The 18,647-nt window shown below is 44.8% G+C and overlaps 2 protein-coding genes across 2 annotated transcripts; one reads left to right on the top strand and one right to left on the bottom strand.

Annotated features, from left to right (window-relative positions):
- Nucleotides 1–1,982: 1,982 nt before the first annotated feature.
- Nucleotides 1,983–7,240, bottom strand: LOC109124290 (hypothetical protein). The gene is made up of 3 exons (XM_059743055.1): nt 5,789–7,240; nt 5,630–5,707; nt 1,983–2,183 (listed from the first exon to the last, which is right to left on the bottom strand). The coding sequence occupies exons 1-3, from the start codon at nt 7,238–7,240 to the stop codon at nt 1,983–1,985; spliced, it is 1,731 nt and encodes a 576-aa protein (XP_059599038.1).
- A 6,043-nt stretch (nt 7,241–13,283) lies between these two features.
- On the top strand, nt 13,284–18,542 carry LOC104878559 (uncharacterized). The gene is made up of 3 exons (XM_059743054.1): nt 13,284–14,735; nt 14,817–14,894; nt 18,342–18,542. Exons 1-3 carry the CDS (start codon nt 13,284–13,286, stop codon nt 18,540–18,542), a joined length of 1,731 nt encoding a protein of 576 aa, XP_059599037.1.
- Nucleotides 18,543–18,647: the final 105 nt, after the last annotated feature.

Raw genomic sequence — 18,647 nt, 5'->3', positions numbered from 1 at the left:
AAAACCTCTCTACTCTCTGCAGCCTGCCTTCTCTAAAAATATCTCTAACGGACTCTGAAAAGCACTCCCTACTCCAGCTGCCAGAGACGCTCCTCCATTAACGGCTTCCAGATTCCCATGCAACGTGTCCCCTTTTGATTGGCTTCCCAAACCACTATTATGATTCTCTCATGGCTTCTCAGGTGTTGACACGTGGCTGACCAAGGCTCTTCCACATGGTAAAATTGAGCTGCAAGGTAGGAATGACCTAAAAGGGGGTCTACAAATATGCCCCTCTTCGGTAGAGTTCACGAGTGTAAAGAACATGAACACTGGAGTGAAAAGTAAGTGTGAATAGTGAGTGGAATGAAGTGAACTCTACCGAAGAACCAAGGAGACCCCCATAGAGACACTAGTGAAACACGAACTCACTGAAACCAACGACCGAACACAAAGGCTCTAATCCTAAGAGAAAAAGATGTCACAAAATGCCTCTGAAGCCACACTAAGGATCCAAGCTCTCTCTAAGACGTCTCCAAAAGTGACTCGAAGATCAATGTCAAAGATGAGTAACAGTCGAACCACCCTGGAGTACAAGAAAGAATGTGCCCGAAGGAAACTACCCTATGTGAACTACATGAGAAGACTAGGTGTAGGGTGCCCAACGACATGACAAAAATACGCATCACGGGATCAAAGAACTATGTCATGTGCAATGGAATGGGAAGTCTAGAAGAGCAATGACGATCAAGCAATAAGCTCCAGGTAACTGAGTGAGGAAAATGACTCTGAAAAACCAAAATGGAGGAATAATGGCGACTCAGAATGCAAAGAAGACTCAACTATGCAGGCGTGACTCGGAGGTGAACAAGACTCAACTCAATCCGACAAAACAATGACCGATCGATATAGGTGCGGTCCCGACTCAAACTAAAGACAATGACCGATCGATATAGGTGCGGTCCCGACTCAAACTGAACTGATAGGAAGATGGCCGATCGATATAGGTGCGGCCCCGACTCAAACTGACATGATGAATGACCGATCGATATAGGTGCGGTCCCGACTCGAACTGAACTAATAGGAAGATGGCCGATCGATATAGGTGCGGCCCCGGACTCTAACTGACAAGACAATGACCGATCGATATAGGTGCGGTCCCGACTCGAACTGAACTGATAGGAAGATGGCCGATCGATATAGGTGCGGCCCCGACTCGAACTGACAAGACAATGACCGATCGATATAGGTGCGGTCCCGACTCAAACTGGACTGATAGGATGATGGCCGATCGATATAGGTGCGGCCCCGACTCGAATTGACAAGACAATGACCGATCGATATAGGTGCGACCCCGACTCAAACTGTCATGATGAATGACCGATCGATATAAGTGCGGTCCCGACTCGAACTGAACTGATAGGAAGATGGCCGATCGATATAGGTGCGGCCCCGACTCGAACTGACAAGACAATGACCGATCGATATAGGTGCGGTCCCGACTCAAACTGGACTGATAGGAAGATGGCCGATCGATATAGGTGCGGCCCCGACTCAAACTGACATGATGAATGACCGATCGATATAGGTGCGGTCCCGACTCAAACTGGACTGATGGGAAGATGGCCGATCGATATAGGTGCGGCCCCGACTCAAACTGACATGATGAATGACCGATCGATATAGGTGCGGTCCCGACTCAAACTGGACTGATAGGATGAATGACCTGATCAAGTGACCCAAAACCAAAGGATGACCCAGATAATGATGCAAGTAAACTCGGGAGGGGATATGCCCTAGTATGACAACTCATAAGGATCGACAACTAGGTCGAAAGATAATGAAGCCTGTGAAAGGTCCGATGATCCTAGGGAAGGAGGGTATGCCCCAGTATGCAACTTCTGGGGTAGACAACTAGATGAAAGGTGAATGAAACCTGTGGAAGGTCTAGTGCTCTAGGGGAAGGGGGTATGCCCCAGTATGACAACTCAGAGGATCGACAACTAGATCGAAAAGTGAATGAAACCTGTGGAAGGTCCGATGTTCTCGGAGAGGGGGTATGCCCCAGTATGCAATGATAAACAGACAGAGATGCAAAATGCCTCCAAACCACTGTACTCTGAAATATGTTCATCCATCATGTAATGAAAATGTCCAACCTCAAATGGGTAATGCCAAACAGGACCATGTGTCATGACACCATGCTGACAAAACAAAACTAACTGATGAATAACAACAATAATGATGACCAGTGCTCAAAATGAAAAGAGCAAGCAAACCAACACTCAACATGCCAACTATCAAAATGAAAGCATCGTCACTGATAAGTCAACAATCTGTCAGGCCCTGCTATCATGGAAGATATTGAACCTAAAGTCCAGAAGATGTATGAAAACACAACTAAGGTGATCGAGGACTGATCTGCATCTCCTCCTAATCGAGAAAGGGGTGAGTTCATGTGTCACGGTGGGATGCGTAGGATAAAAGAAGGTGATGATCAGGCTCTGGTATGATAGAAAGCGTGAAAGTATCCATAGTGAAATGTCTGAGTATGAAATGAAAGGTATGGAGATATCCGAGATCATCCAAGTATGCCGAGAAGACTAAACCCGAGGTGTCGATAACTCCATAACCCATCGTAAGCAGCAATCACAAACAGGAAGTCAAGCCTCAATGTCAAAACCTCTAACAAGGTGGCTATGCCCCAGTATGCAATGAGGACAACATGAAATAATCCAATGATCTCCCTATCACTCGTCAGGTGCTCCAATGTCAAGAACCAATCTGATCTCCCTCCAAAAGATGGACATGCCCCAGTGTAGAGGATCCAAATAGGGTGGCTATGCTCCAATGAAAAATGCTCTCCATCCCGGCTATGCCCCAGTGTAAAGTAGTGTATCCGAGTCAACAAATCAACCAACCTCTACTCCTGGTGCCAAAACGGAAACATCTCAACATAATCTATATGAATCAGAATCCCCGGGCTCCATGAATGTGAATGCGGTGGCTATGCCCCAGTATAAACCAACTGAAGTGACTATGCTCCAATGACCAATCAAAGTCCATCACCAATGAGAGGGTTATGCCTCAAATAAAATCGTCATCTCAAAAACCAACCATCGATGAGTAGAGTGTGTCCCAATGCAGAGTATCGAGTAGAGCGACTGTATCTCCAATAAAAACGCCCTCCGAAATGGCTATGCCCCAGTATATGGTCATCCCACGACTCCTGATCCATCGTAATCCAAGTGAAGAAGCGAACTGACTATGCCTCAGTGCAAGGCACCATCCCGAAAGAAAATGTCATCGATGAGCGGGGTATGCCCCAGTGTAGACGACGTCGCCTCTAAAAATCCATCACTGATAAGAGGGGTATGCCCCAGTGTAAATCATCATCTCAACTCCCCATCCATCCTGCTCCGAGGAACAATCTCCGACCAAACTCAAGTATTGCCCATGTGTGAGCCGTCAAACACAATGTGAAGTAATGGCCTCAGGGTGGTCTTCAGACACGGGACGTAACGTAGGTCAAGGTAATAGGGTGAAAGAAACGAAAGGAAACTAGGTTCAAAAATCCCAATGATACAATCCCCATACCCTTCGTGCATGATATGCTATGCGTAGAAAATGTCATGAGTCCCAGACCTAGGGGTCCCCACACGAAAAGTGATGATAAATGAATGGTCGCATCGAATAAGCAAGAATAAAGTGTGGATGCTGAACCCATGTCAAACATCAGACAGAATGAGAAAAGAATGAGATAAGATGAAGTGGAGTGAAACGGAGGGGTAAAATAAAGATGAAAGAAGGCGAAGAGATAGAAAAGTGAGTGATGGTCACCCTGCATCAAAGCATGGAAAGTAGTCACATCCGAAATAGACGGAATGATGGATAGAGCAAGGATCCAGAGATACTGAAGAAAGGTCGCTCGCATCTCTCACAAAAAAACGAATGGGCGAATCATACTCCCACCCAAAATATACATCAAGATAAACCTCAAGAATAAGCTCCCATACGAGCTCTCTCTAACACATAAACTCAATGAAACAAACTAGCACGTCCATACACATGCCCAATGGAGAATAATAAAATGAACAATCCGCTATCCTTTTTTTTATTTTTCATTTTTTTTTTTTTTTTTTTTTTTTTTTGCGCATACTCTGATCAATAGTGAAGGATCTCCCATGAAAATACATACCCAAATGATCAAAACCTCTCCACATACGAATGTAACATGAATCCTCACTAACAAGACAACCTCTCAAAATAACATCTCTGAACCACTGCCCATGGGGTGAATGATAGGAAAGAATGTGACAACCCTCCATGCAGTGACGTGTGAGAAACCACCACTCAAGGTGGAACAAAGATAATGTCGAGTAAGTAATGATGTGAGAAAAGACAAAGAACGAATATCGCAAGTGGTGATATGTGATATCGGAAAATAGTGATGAAATGATGACCAAGTGGAAGATATCACAATGAAGAGTGAGGAATGAGACCCGAATATGTGTGCCAGGTCTAGAACTCATGACGTATCCAAACATAGCATCCAAGCACTACAGGATCCCCAACCCGGTGTAATAGGTAAATGAGGTGATGAAAGAAAAGGCTATGATGCTCGTGCGAGGCTCAAAGGGCTAGCAATGGATAACTCTATATGTGAGGGTGGTAAAGTAAATAAGCTCATGAAATGATGGCCACCCATCCTTTGACCACAACCTCGAACATCGTGCTTTCAAGATCTCACATGGCCAATACTAAAGACTGGCATCCATCTAACATAGTCATGTCAACTCCTCCGAAATCGTGTGAAAGCCCCCACTGATGCTCTATGATAACCATCAATGTCCTCTGAAAATCAACTCACTCTATCATCACAAGCTACTCACCATCATCTCATAAAATCACCCTCTGATCATCTCGACTCTCTGAAGTCATGTGTAATGGCTCAAATCTGGATGCTCCATGACGATCCATTTGCCTCAACAACATCATCAAGTAGTCAAGCCACTCTCTCATCACGATCCATCTATCATCATGTAAAGCTCACCTCGGGTCTAACCATCTCGGACCCTACCTGGTCAGATCCATGAAATGATGGAAAGGATAGGTAATGGTACTGTAATATGCTAAGGTGAACAATGGATGGCAAGGTCGTATGATGGTACCAAGGGGTGGTGTCATGTCAGGCTCAAAATGGGTAAGTCATCAAGTCCACAGAGTCAAGGTGTGGATATGGATATGGTACTACTCTAATCAGAAGGTGAGATGAGTCACAGTCTCGAACTCCCTAGGTCGATCTCCCGATCCTAGGTCAAAAGGCTCAATATCCTCCATGATAGGTCAGGCCAAAGTGATCGTGATGTAAGTGAAAGATGTATCATATCGAAAGCATAACACGCATCAATCACAAGATATGTAAAGCACACATGAGAAAAATGCCACAATACTCAAATAAAATATCATATCACTGAATGAACCAACAAGTACATCATATGTGAAACGATAAAAGACTACAAACAACTGGACTCTCAACATGAAACTAAAAATAATGACCCTAAACCGAAAACAGGACTCAACAAAACAAAAACAACTCTAATGAACTGAAAACTGGACTCAACAAAATGGAAATGAGTCTGATGATGACCATAATCAAAATGAGAAATGCTCTGAACTGAACTGCTACCAAGTGATGTACCCATGCCGACTGACCCAAGTCCTCATCCTGGAAGATCCCAGAACACCATATGCCATCAGTACCCTCAACATCCAAATCAATCTACTGAAGACCAGGAGGAGGAGGAACTGCATGTGTGGAATGCGTAGGCAGGGGATTGGCGGTCACATTTGGCCCAGCCAAGTCGACCAACCCCGAATCGATCAAGTCCTGTATCGCATGATGGAGTGCTGAACAACGCTCAGTATCGTGCCCCGGAATCCGATGATACAAGCAGTGCTCATGTGAACGGAAATGAGGAGGAATAGGATGGGGCAAAGGCCTCGGCGCCAAAGGAACAATCACTCCAGCGTCTCTGAGCTTCTCAAAAGCTCTAGTCAAAGTCATACCCAACGGAGTGAACTGTCTCGCGGGCCTCTGTGCATATGGTCTGGGTGGCGGGTGAGTAGCGGCTCTCGGATGCGAAGGTCGTGGCTGCATGCTAGTCTGAGCAATGTAAGGCTCCTGAACATAATCTGGCTGATACTGATACTGTGGAAGAGAGAAAGGAGCTCTGACTGTAGGAGGCCTATAAGCTGAGTGATGCGCGGGCCTCCGATGCTGATAACTAATAGCGCCAACCTCTCCAGATCTACCCAATGGTCCAATCAGCTTCTTCCCCTTACTGTCAGGGGAAGAAGTAGTATCTGTCCATAATCCTCGAGCAATGGCCTCCTCAACACTGAAAGCTGCCTGAACCAAACTCCTGAGATCCTGAAATGGGATACCCACAAGACGTCTCGCGAACCTCGGCTGTAGGTTCCGAAAAACCATATCAATCTGATCCTGCTCCTTAGGCCGGTCTACCATACCAGCCACCTTTGCCCTCCAACGAGTGACAAATGAAGAAATAGACTCCTCTGGCCTCTGTCTAGTGGCCTCCAACTCTCGTCTGGATACATCAATATCAGCACTGAAAGCGAACTGAGTCAAGAACTCACGAGCCACGTCCTCCCAGGTACGGAGTCTCGAAGGCTCAACTGAAGCAAACCATCTCTGAGCTGCTCCACTAAGTGACATCGGGAAGAGGGCCACCAACTGTGCATCATCTATCCCATGTGCTCTCATGACTGTGCTGTATAGTCTCAAGTGGATCTTGGGGTAACCAATCCCACTATAACGCTCAATGTCCGGCATGCGAAACTTGGCGGGCAAGCTAGCCGCCGGTATGCCGTCTCTGTCATCCCAAGTCAAACCTCCATCCTGCAATCTGATCTGTCTCATCATGGACTCAAGCCTCTCAACCTTGGCCTCCTGCTCGGCCAACCGAGTATCCTCAATAGTAGGAACCATGGGAGGCGACACTGTGACAGTAGGTGGTGGAATGGTCTCATAATGATCTGCCAGATGGAACGGAGTACCAAGTGAAACCCCAGGTGGACGAGTCTGTGCTGTCTGAGATGCATGAGGAACTGTCTCATCAATGACCATGCCAACCGGCTGGGGATCCTGGCGAGAACTCTCTATCTGATCCAAGCGCCTACTGACTCCAGCCATGAACTCCTGAATGGAAGCGAGTGTGGAAGCTAGCTCGTCTGACATCTCAACTGAACTGTCTGAACTCAAATATGAATCTGATCTGATCAATCGTCCTCCAACTCTCCTCCAAGAATGTGACTCCAGACTCAACCGACTCCTAAACTGACTTCCTACAATGCAAACAAGATGGATGAAGGACACGAGATGAAACTCTAAAAGACGACAGTACAACATACAAGCACATGGTCCAGAGGTGGCAATCAGAAATCTGGATGTATGACGAAAACTCTAGAGTCATAAAGGTGTCCATTGTGAGATGGCTACAAATGTGACTAGAGAATTCCTATCAATAATCCAAGATGAAAGAGGTGTGAAAAACACACTATCACGAGATCGGTACTCCATCAATAAACATATACCTTTAACTCAACTTCCAACCCAAGCTCCATAAGAGAAAAAATGATAGGGTGATCAAGGCGAATCTCTCGAAAAAAGTGTGGATGTGAAAATGCGCCTTTCACCTTTCCGTAATGAAAATATGAGCATCGGGTTGAAAATTGAATCAAGTATCCAACGAAGAAATGAGGTACTGAGCCCGTGATAGGTGTACAATGCAAAAAGATGATCAATGAGCATATCCCAAAGTATCAAGTGAGTGTCAACAAAGTGAAAGAAGTGTGCCGAGCCAAGAAATGATAACAAAAAGCCCTAGGGAGAAAACATGCTAAACTCGTCAAGTGAAAAGCACAAACTAAGGCGACAAGATGAAGGGTGATCCAACCGATACTCAAACTCATACCAATCTCCGAGCACTCTCAACTGGAGACTAAAAAGAGGGAAAACTGGATCCGAACTGTAACTAAAGAGGCTCTGAAGGCCCTCAGATGCACCCACGTGTAGGGAGGGGGTCCTAATAGAAGGATCTACGGCTCAACCTACGAGGTCAAGGTGGCTCTAAATGGATATGGGTGGACTTTTAAAAGATCCCTAGCAGAAGCGATCATACCCTCCAACGGTACGCAACCCTCTGCACGCCTCAGAAAAGACGGGGCGCTTCCATGCAAGGTGGACATCGCATCCACACATGCACTACCTCGACATCCCAGGGGGTTTCCTATGGTGAATCCTCTCAAACTCTCAACGCTCAATAGTCAACTAGAGTGCATAGTGATCAGTGTGGGTGCATCCGAAACCCTAAGAAGCTAAAGCAGAAGATGAAACGCACTGGTCGCACAAATATCCATGAAACCTAGCTCAGGGCTATACAGGTCTTCAATGATCGGACTCCAATCGACAACAATGCGCCGCTCTCCTCCAGAATGCTCCCAAACATCGGTATAGCCCGTCGCTAGACCCTACTCTTAACCTCTATCTCGGTCAGAGTACAAACACACACAAGGCCTCACACTTGCAAAAGTGAGAACCGTAATGAAGGAAGTGACCGAGACTAGAGAGTGAGAGATAAGGGGATAGATGTGAGACCCACATAGACAAGCAACATGCAATCACGCAAGAGGAGGGCAGTCATGCAACACGCAATCAGGCAAAGCTCAGATATATCATCATGTACACACAAGATAAGCGAGAATACGACGATCAAGACGAATAGTGATACAAACATCATGCTCAAAGACGATCAAAATAGTATACAAGTCAGAGAATCAACATGTCAAGCTGAGTGATATACAGTGGTGAGTATATGCATGTGAAGTGATCAAAACAATCATGACAAAATCAGGGTCAACGTGCTAAGCAAAGCAATAAGATCAATCATCAATGATCCAACATGTCAATGTCTCAAACGAATATATCAATGAAACACAGAAGAAATCATGGCATCAGAATCCTCAATCAATATAAATCAATCAACACGATCAACGTGTCAAAGTCTCAAGTGGATATAAAATCCAAGCATGCATCAAATATCCTCAATGTGCAATCAAGAGATGAGTACCCACTGATCGACTCACCAAACGCCACATTTGCTTCATCCTAAGTTCAAGCTTGACCCTCTAATGATCCCCAGCGGAGTCGCCATTTTGTGGACCCCGCATTTCGTCTCATGCGTTTCCCACTCGATGGCGAGCTCGATTTTTATTTTATTTGAAAAATTGATTTTTATTTGATTAAGAAAATGACTTGGAGTCGCCACTTATTTTTGTTTTATTTTTAAAAGGGTAAACAAAATAAGAAAGAAAAACCCTAAGTGTGACTCCTTATTTTGGAAAAGGTGGTCTGCGAAAAACCGGATCGGGTTCGGGGGTCAGGTTACTTATCGGGAAGGTACGGTAAAGACCGTAGCACCCCTCTAAGTCCCTAAAGTCGGGTCTCTACTAATAGACTGAAACTGACGTGGCAATCAATGAGGAAATCAACGGATACTCAAATCAAACTTGCACATATGAAAATAAGAGCATGCATAGAGAATAATCAAAATGAGAATGGGTGCGTACCTGGACCTCCAGTGACAAATGCGCTATCATGAAGCAGGATCAGTGAACAATGAATATGTACATATACTTATACGCATGTCAAGGAACAGAATAAATCAAACACGCATGGCAAATAAATCAACCAAACGGTCAATCAGTCACAAGATCATATATGTGGGGCCCTCACCAAAGCCCGTTTATTTTTGCATGAATTAATTCCATAAATCTCATCAGTTGAGAATCACGGAATTTTATTCTCGCTTATTTTAAAACATTTCAAAATCATGAAGTTTGTGAAAATTGCATGCCGAAGAAAATGACAGCAAATTTTATTGAAAATGGGATTTTGAGTCCTAAAAACTCTAAGGATGAGAATTTGAAAAAAGCTAAAATTATTTAAAGGATTTGGAAATTGGGAAAATTATTTAAGAAAATGAGAATTTAAGAAAAAGTTATTTAGACAACCATGAATGGGAGAAATCAATTAAGAAAACAAAACAAAGATGAAGAATTTGGAAATTTGACATTATTAAAAAAAACAATTGGAGGAATTATTAATAAAAATGATATTAAGGAAGATTATATTGAAAATCACGGGAAGAAAAAATGGGCGATAACACGTGGCCTCAAGTTCACTGCCACTGCCATTATACCCACCATAATCACCAGGCTCTCTGTTAATATCTCCGTTCCTTGTGCAATCCTTCCCATGGCAGCATCAACAAGACTTGGGCTTGTTTTCAAATGCTGCCAAGTGTTCCAGCCAAGTCCCATCACATGTGATCAGTCAAACTCCCGACATGACAAACATTTCCATGTTCTTCAAGAAGGTCATGCATGCACCAAGACGGGCATGATAGTGGTGGGCGTTTCGAGCAACATGCGGCCACGTTCCAGCAGGTTTACGCCGCGGCGGTAATGGCTGTGGACTGAGTGTCTTGGCCAGAAAGCTTGGTGAAGCTGGTAGAAATTTGATGTTTCAGATTATGAGGCGATGACTGCTTGATCGGTCAGATTCCGATACTGGCTTTACCTCCTGGTGGACTGCCCGGTATCCCATTAGGAATGACTTTACATAATAATATGAAGAAGTCAGCTACGGCGTCCATCTACCAGTTCATGAGTGAAGTTTTGCTCTGAAACCCATTTGCAATCTTCACATTTTGCTTCATCTCCGACGGAACCTTGATGCTATCGCTGACGACGCGAAGATTAATGACAGCAGACTAGGACTTGTTGGACTAGTCTTGAAGGTGCATGACGGGCAGAGAGGTTGGGATATACAGAGATTTGCGTGCATGCGGAATGGGCAAGGATCTCATGGGGAGAGTGCAGTCACGGGTAGAGAGAAGGTAAAAAAATATTGGTTATATGGAAATGTGAGCCTTGGGTTTGATGGTCATGGATATGTGCAGGATAAGGATAAATATGAAATATGGTAAGAAAGAATGCGTATGAGCAAATGGGAGATATAAATTGTGATGGGAACACATGGGTATGAAAATCAGTTAGAGCGGGAAAATAACGAGACATGTGGGCATGATGAGCATATGAGGTGACATGTTCGCATGGGGACCCAGGTTGATGAGCAATGAAGGGGAATGGGTATGAGGTGAAGTATGCTGGCATGCAAAGGTGAGGGAAACAATGGCTTCAACAGCGTGCTCCCTCAACAGTTTCATGCTTCTTTCTCGTTCTAATAACGGTCCGCTGGGGATTGTTTAGAGGGTCAAGCTTGAACTTAGGATGAAGCAAATGTGGCGTTTGGTGAGTCGATCAGTGGGTACTCATCTCTTGATTGCACATTGAGGATATTTGATGCATGCTTGGATTTTATATCCACTTGAGACTTTGACACGTTGATCGTGTTGATTGATTTATATTGATTGAGGATTCTGATGCCATGATTTCTTCTGTGTTTCATTGATATATTCGTTTGAGACATTGACATGTTGGATCATTGATGATTGATCTTATTGCTTTGCTTAGCACGTTGACCCTGATTTTGTCATGATTGTTTTGATCACTTCACATGCATATACTCACCACTGTATATCACTCAGCTTGACATGTTGATTCTCTGACTTGTATACTATTTTGATCGTCTTTGAGCATGATGTTTGTATCACTATTCGTCTTGATCGTCGTATTCTCGCTTATCTTGTGTGTACATGATGATATATCTGAGCTTTGCCTGATTGCGTGTTGCATGACTGCCCTCCTCTTGCGTGATTGCATGTTGCTTGTCTATGTGGGTCTCACATCTATCCCCTTATCTCTCACTCTCTAGTCTCGGTCACTTCCTTCATTACGGTTCTCACTTTTGCAAGTGTGAGGCCTTGTGTGTGTTTGTACTCTGACCGAGATAGAGGTTAAGAGTAGGGTCTAGCGACGGGCTATACCGATGTTTGGGAGCATTCTGGAGGAGAGCGGCGCATTGTTGTCGATTGGAGTCCGATCATTGAAGACCTGTATAGCCCTGAGCTAGGTTTCATGGATATTTGTGCGACCAGTGCGTTTCATCTTCTGCTTTAGCTTCTTAGGGTTTCGGATGCACCCACACTGATCACTATGCACTCTAGTTGACTATTGAGCGTTGAGAGTTTGAGAGGATTCACCATAGGAAACCCCCTGGGATGTCGAGGTAGTGCATGTGTGGATGCGATGTCCACCTTGCATGGAAGCGCCCCGTCTTTTCTGAGGCGTGCAGAGGGTTGCGTACCGTTGGAGGGTATGATCGCTTCTGCTAGGGATCTTTTAAAAGTCCACCCATATCCATTTAGAGCCACCTTGACCTCGTAGGTTGAGCCGTAGATCCTTCTATTAGGACCCCCTCCCTACACGTGGGTGCATCTGAGGGCCTTCAGAGCCTCTTTAGTTACAGTTCGGATCCAGTTTTCCCTCTTTTTAGTCTCCAGTTGAGAGTGCTCGGAGATTGGTATGAGTTTGAGTATCGGTTGGATCACCCTTCATCTTGTCGCCTTAGTTTGTGCTTTTCACTTGACGAGTTTAGCATGTTTTCTCCCTAGGGCTTTTTGTTATCATTTCTTGGCTCGGCACACTTCTTTCACTTTGTTGACACTCACTTGATACTTTGGGATATGCTCATTGATCATCTTTTTGCATTGTACACCTATCACGGGCTCAGTACCTCATTTCTTCGTTGGATACTTGATTCAATTTTCAACCCGATGCTCATATTTTCATTACGGAAAGGTGAAAGGCGCATTTTCACATCCACACTTTTTTCGAGAGATTCGCCTTGATCACCCTATCATTTTTTCTCTTATGGAGCTTGGGTTGGAAGTTGAGTTAAAGGTATATGTTTATTGATGGAGTACCGATCTCGTGATAGTGTGTTTTTCACACCTCTTTCATCTTGGATTATTGATAGGAATTCTCTAGTCACATTTGTAGCCATCTCACAATGGACACCTTTATGACTCTAGAGTTTTCGTCATACATCCAGATTTCTGATTGCCACCTCTGGACCATGTGCTTGTATGTTGTACTGTCGTCTTTTAGAGTTTCATCTCGTGTCCTTCATCCATCTTGTTTGCATTGTAGGAAGTCAGTTTAGGAGTCGGTTGAGTCTGGAGTCACATTCTTGGAGGAGAGTTGGAGGACGATTGATCAGATCAGATTCATATTTGAGTTCAGACAGTTCAGTTGAGATGTCAGACGAGCTAGCTTCCACACTCGCTTCCATTCAGGAGTTCATGGCTGGAGTCAGTAGGCGCTTGGATCAGATAGAGAGTTCTCGCCAGGATCCCCAGCCGGTTGGCATGGTCATTGATGAGACAGTTCCTCATGCATCTCAGACAGCACAGACTCGTCCACCTGGGGTTTCACTTGGTACTCCGTTCCATCTGGCAGATCATTATGAGACCATTCCACCACCTACTGTCACAGTGTCGCCTCCCATGGTTCCTACTATTGAGGATACTCGGTTGGCCGAGCAGGAGGCCAAGGTTGAGAGGCTTGAGTCCATGATGAGACAGATCAGATTGCAGGATGGAGGTTTGACTTGGGATGACAGAGACGGCATACCGGCGGCTAGCTTGCCCGCCAAGTTTCGCATGCCGGACATTGAGCGTTATAGTGGGATTGGTTGCCCCAAGATCCACTTGAGACTATACAGCACAGTCATGAGAGCACATGGGATAGATGATGCACAGTTGGTGGCCCTCTTCCCGATGTCACTTAGTGGAGCAGCTCAGAGATGGTTTGCTTCAGTTGAGCCTTCGAGACTCCGCACCTGGGAGGACGTGGCTCGTGAGTTCTTGACTCAGTTCGCTTTCAGTGCTGATATTGATGTATCCAGACGAGAGTTGGAGGCCACTAGACAGAGGCCAGAGGAGTCTATTTCTTCATTTGTCACTCGTTGGAGGGCAAAAGTGGCTGGTATGGTAGACCGGCCTAAGGAGCAGGATCAGATTGATATGGTTCTTCGGAACCTACAGCCGAGGTTCGCGAGACGTCTTGTGGGTATCCCATTTCAGGATCTCAGGAGTTTGGTTCAGGCAGCTTTCAGTGTTGAGGAGGCCATTGCTCGAGGATTATGGACAGATACTACTTCTTCCCCTGACAGTAAGGGGAAGAAGCTGATTGGACCATTGGGTAGATCTGGAGAGGTTGGCGCTATTAGTTATCAGCATCGGAGGCCCGCGCATCACTCAGCTTATAGGCCTCCTACAGTCAGAGCTCCTTTCTCTCTTCCACAGTATCAGTATCAGCCAGATTATGTTCAGGAGCCTTACATTGCTCAGACTAGCATGCAGCCACGACCTTCGCATCCGAGAGCCGCTACTCACCCGCCACCCAGACCATATGCACAGAGGCCCGCGAGACAGTTCACTCCGTTGGGTATGACTTTGACTAGAGCTTTTGAGAAGCTCAGAGACGCTGGAGTGATTGTTCCTTTGGCGCCGAGGCCTTTGCCCCATCCTATTCCTCCTCATTTCCGTTCACATGAGCACTGCTTGTATCATCGGATTCCGGGGCACGATACTGAGCGTTGTTCAGCACTCCATCATGCGATACAGGACTTGATCGATTCGGGGTTGGTCGACTTGGCTGGGCCAAATGTGACCGCCAATCCCCTGCCTACGCATTCCACACATGCAGTTCCTCCTCCTCCTGGTCTTCAGTAGATTGATTTGGATGTTGAGGGTACTGATGGCATATGGTGTTCTGGGATCTTCCAGGATGAGGACTTGGGTCAGTCGGCATGGGTACATCACTTGGTAGCAGTTCAGTTCAGAGCATTTCTCATTTTGATTATGGTCATCATCAGACTCATTTCCATTTTGTTGAGTCCAGTTTTCAGTTCATTAGAGTTGTTTTTGTTTTGTTGAGTCCTGTTTTCGGTTTAGGGTCATTATTTTTAGTTTCATGTTGAGAGTCCAGTTGTTTGTAGTCTTTTATCGTTTCACATATGATGTACTTGTTGGTTCATTCAGTGATATGATATTTTATTTGAGTATTGTGGCATTTTTCTCATGTGTGCTTTACATATCTTGTGATTGATGCGTGTTATGCTTTCGATATGATACATCTTTCACTTACATCACGATCACTTTGGCCTGACCTATCATGGAGGATATTGAGCCTTTTGACCTAGGATCGGGAGATCGACCTAGGGAGTTCGAGACTGTGACTCATCTCACCTTCTGATTAGAGTAGTACCATATCCATATCCACACCTTGACTCTGTGGACTTGATGACTTACCCATTTTGAGCCTGACATGACACCACCCCTTGGTACCATCATACGACCTTGCCATCCATTGTTCACCTTAGCATATTACAGTACCATTACCTATCCTTTCCATCATTTCATGGATCTGACCAGGTAGGGTCCGAGATGGTTAGACCCGAGGTGAGCTTTACATGATGATAGATGGATCGTGATGAGAGAGTGGCTTGACTACTTGATGATGTTGTTGAGGCAAATGGATCGTCATGGAGCATCCAGATTTGAGCCATTACACATGACTTCAGAGAGTCGAGATGATCAGAGGGTGATTTTATGAGATGATGGTGAGTAGCTTGTGATGATAGAGTGAGTTGATTTTCAGAGGACATTGATGGTTATCATAGAGCATCAGTGGGGGCTTTCACACGATTTCGGAGGAGTTGACATGACTATGTTAGATGGATGCCAGTCTTTAGTATTGGCCATGTGAGATCTTGAAAGCACGATGTTCGAGGTTGTGGTCAAAGGATGGGTGGCCATCATTTCATGAGCTTATTTACTTTACCACCCTCACATATAGAGTTATCCATTGCTAGCCCTTTGAGCCTCGCACGAGCATCATAGCCTTTTCTTTCATCACCTCATTTACCTATTACACCGGGTTGGGGATCCTGTAGTGCTTGGATGCTATGTTTGGATACGTCATGAGTTCTAGACCTGGCACACATATTCGGGTCTCATTCCTCACTCTTCATTGTGATATCTTCCACTTGGTCATCATTTCATCACTATTTTCCGATATCACATATCACCACTTGCGATATTCGTTCTTTGTCTTTTCTCACATCATTACTTACTCGACATTATCTTTGTTCCACCTTGAGTGGTGGTTTCTCACACGTCACTGCATGGAGGGTTGTCACATTCTTTCCTATCATTCACCCCATGGGCAGTGGTTCAGAGATGTTATTTTGAGAGGTTGTCTTGTTAGTGAGGATTCATGTTACATTCGTATGTGGAGAGGGTTTGATCATTTGGGTATGTATTTTCATGGGAGATCCTTCACTATTGATCAGAGTATGCGCAAAAAAAAAATAAAAATAAAAATAAAAATGAAAAATAAAAAAAAGGATAGCGGATTGTTCATTTTATTATTCTCCATTGGGCATGTGTATGGACGTGCTAGTTTGTTTCATTGAGTTTATGTGTTAGAGAGAGCTCGTATGGGAGCTTATTCTTGAGGTTTATCTTGATGTATATTTTGGGTGGGAGTATGATTCGCCCATTCGTTTTTTTGTGAGAGATGCGAGCGACCTTTCTTCAGTATCTCTGGATCCTTGCTCTATCCATCATTCCGTCTATTTCGGATGTGACTACTTTCCATGCTTTGATGCAGGGTGACCATCACTCACTTTTCTATCTCTTCGCCTTCTTTCATCTTTATTTTACCCCTCCGTTTCACTCCACTTCATCTTATCTCATTCTTTTCTCATTCTGTCTGATGTTTGACATGGGTTCAGCATCCACACTTTATTCTTGCTTATTCGATGCGACCATTCATTTATCATCACTTTTCGTGTGGGGACCCCTAGGTCTGGGACTCATGACATTTTCTACGCATAGCATATCATGCACGAAGGGTATGGGGATTGTATCATTGGGATTTTTGAACCTAGTTTCCTTTCGTTTCTTTCACCCTATTACCTTGACCTACGTTACGTCCCGTGTCTGAAGACCACCCTGAGGCCATTACTTCACATTGTGTTTGACGGCTCACACATGGGCAATACTTGAGTTTGGTCGGAGATTGTTCCTCGGAGCAGGATGGATGGGGAGTTGAGATGATGATTTACACTGGGGCATACCCCTCTTATCAGTGATGGATTTTTAGAGGCGACGTCGTCTACACTGGGGCATACCCCGCTCATCGATGACATTTTCTTTCGGGATGGTGCCTTGCACTGAGGCATAGTCAGTTCGCTTCTTCACTTGGATTACGATGGATCAGGAGTTGTGGGATGACCCTATACTGGGGCATAGCCATTTCGGAGGGCGTTTTTATTGGAGATACAGTCGCTCTACTCGATACTCTGCATTGGGACACACTCTACTCATCGATGGTTGGTTTTTGAGATGACGATTTTATTTGAGGCGTAACCCTCTCATTGGTGATGGACTTTGATTGGTCATTGGAGCATAGTCACTTCAGTTGGTTTATACTGGGGCATAGCCACCGCATTCACATTCATGGAGCCCGGGGATTCTGATTCATATAGATTATGTTGAGATGTTTCCGTTTTGGCACCAGGAGTAGAGGTTGGTTGATTTGTTGACTCGGATACACTACTTTACACTGGGGCATAGCCGGGATGGAGAGCATTTTTCATTGGAGCATAGCCACCCTATTTGGATCCTCTACACTGGGGCATGTCCATCTTTTGGAGGGAGATCAGATTGGTTCTTGACATTGGAGTACCTGACGAGTGATAGGGAGATCATTGGATTATTTCATGTTGTCCTCATTGCATACTGGGGCATAGCCACCTTGTTAGAGGTTTTGACATTGAGGCTTGACTTCCTGTTTGTGATTGCTGCTTACGATGGGTTATGGAGTTATCGACACCTCGGGTTTAGTCTTCTCGGCATACTTGGATGATCTCGGATATCTCCATACCTTTCATTTCATACTCAGACATTTCACTATGGATACTTTCACGCTTTCTATCATACCAGAGCCTGATCATCACCTTCTTTTATCCTACGCATCCCACCGTGACACATGAACTCACCCCTTTCTCGATTAGGAGGAGATGCAGATCAGTCCTCGATCACCTTAGTTGTGTTTTCATACATCTTCTGGACTTTAGGTTCAACATCTTCCATGATAGCAGGGCCTGACAGATTGTTGACTTATCAGTGACGATGCTTTCATTTTGATAGTTGGCATGTTGAGTGTTGGTTTGCTTGCTCTTTTCATTTTGAGCACTGGTCATCATTATTGTTGTTATTCATCAGTTAGTTTTGTTTTGTCAGCATGGTGTCATGACACATGGTCCTGTTTGGCATTACCCATTTGAGGTTGGACATTTTCATTACATGATGGATGAACATATTTCAGAGTACAGTGGTTTGGAGGCATTTTGCATCTCTGTCTGTTTATCATTGCATACTGGGGCATACCCCCTCTCCGAGAACATCGGACCTTCCACAGGTTTCATTCACTTTTCGATCTAGTTGTCGATCCTCTGAGTTGTCATACTGGGGCATACCCCCTTCCCCTAGAGCACTAGACCTTCCACAGGTTTCATTCACCTTTCATCTAGTTGTCTACCCCAGAAG

Source organism: Vitis vinifera, chromosome 15, assembly GCF_030704535.1.
Source record: "Vitis vinifera cultivar Pinot Noir 40024 chromosome 15, ASM3070453v1".
NCBI lineage: Eukaryota > Viridiplantae > Streptophyta > Magnoliopsida > Vitales > Vitaceae > Vitis > Vitis vinifera.
Note: the sequence above shows the minus strand (reverse complement) of the source record. Positions and strands in the feature narration are given on the sequence as shown.

Bases quoted from the DNA above. Each gene is read 5' to 3' on its own strand.
- LOC109124290 (XM_059743055.1), bottom strand. From the start codon at position 7,240: ATGTCAGACGAGCTAGCTTCCACACTCGCTTCCATTCAGGAGTTCATG. The intron at 5,708-5,788 runs GTTCCTCCTCCT...GGGATCTTCCAG, and splicing joins CTACGCATTCCACACATGCA to GATGAGGACTTGGGTCAGTC. The intron at 2,184-5,629 runs GTCATCATCAGA...TTGTTTTGTCAG, and splicing joins CATTTCTCATTTTGATTATG to CATGGTGTCATGACACATGG.
- LOC104878559 (XM_059743054.1), top strand. From the start codon at position 13,284: ATGTCAGACGAGCTAGCTTCCACACTCGCTTCCATTCAGGAGTTCATG. The intron at 14,736-14,816 runs GTTCCTCCTCCT...GGGATCTTCCAG, and splicing joins CTACGCATTCCACACATGCA to GATGAGGACTTGGGTCAGTC. The intron at 14,895-18,341 runs GTCATCATCAGA...TTGTTTTGTCAG, and splicing joins CATTTCTCATTTTGATTATG to CATGGTGTCATGACACATGG.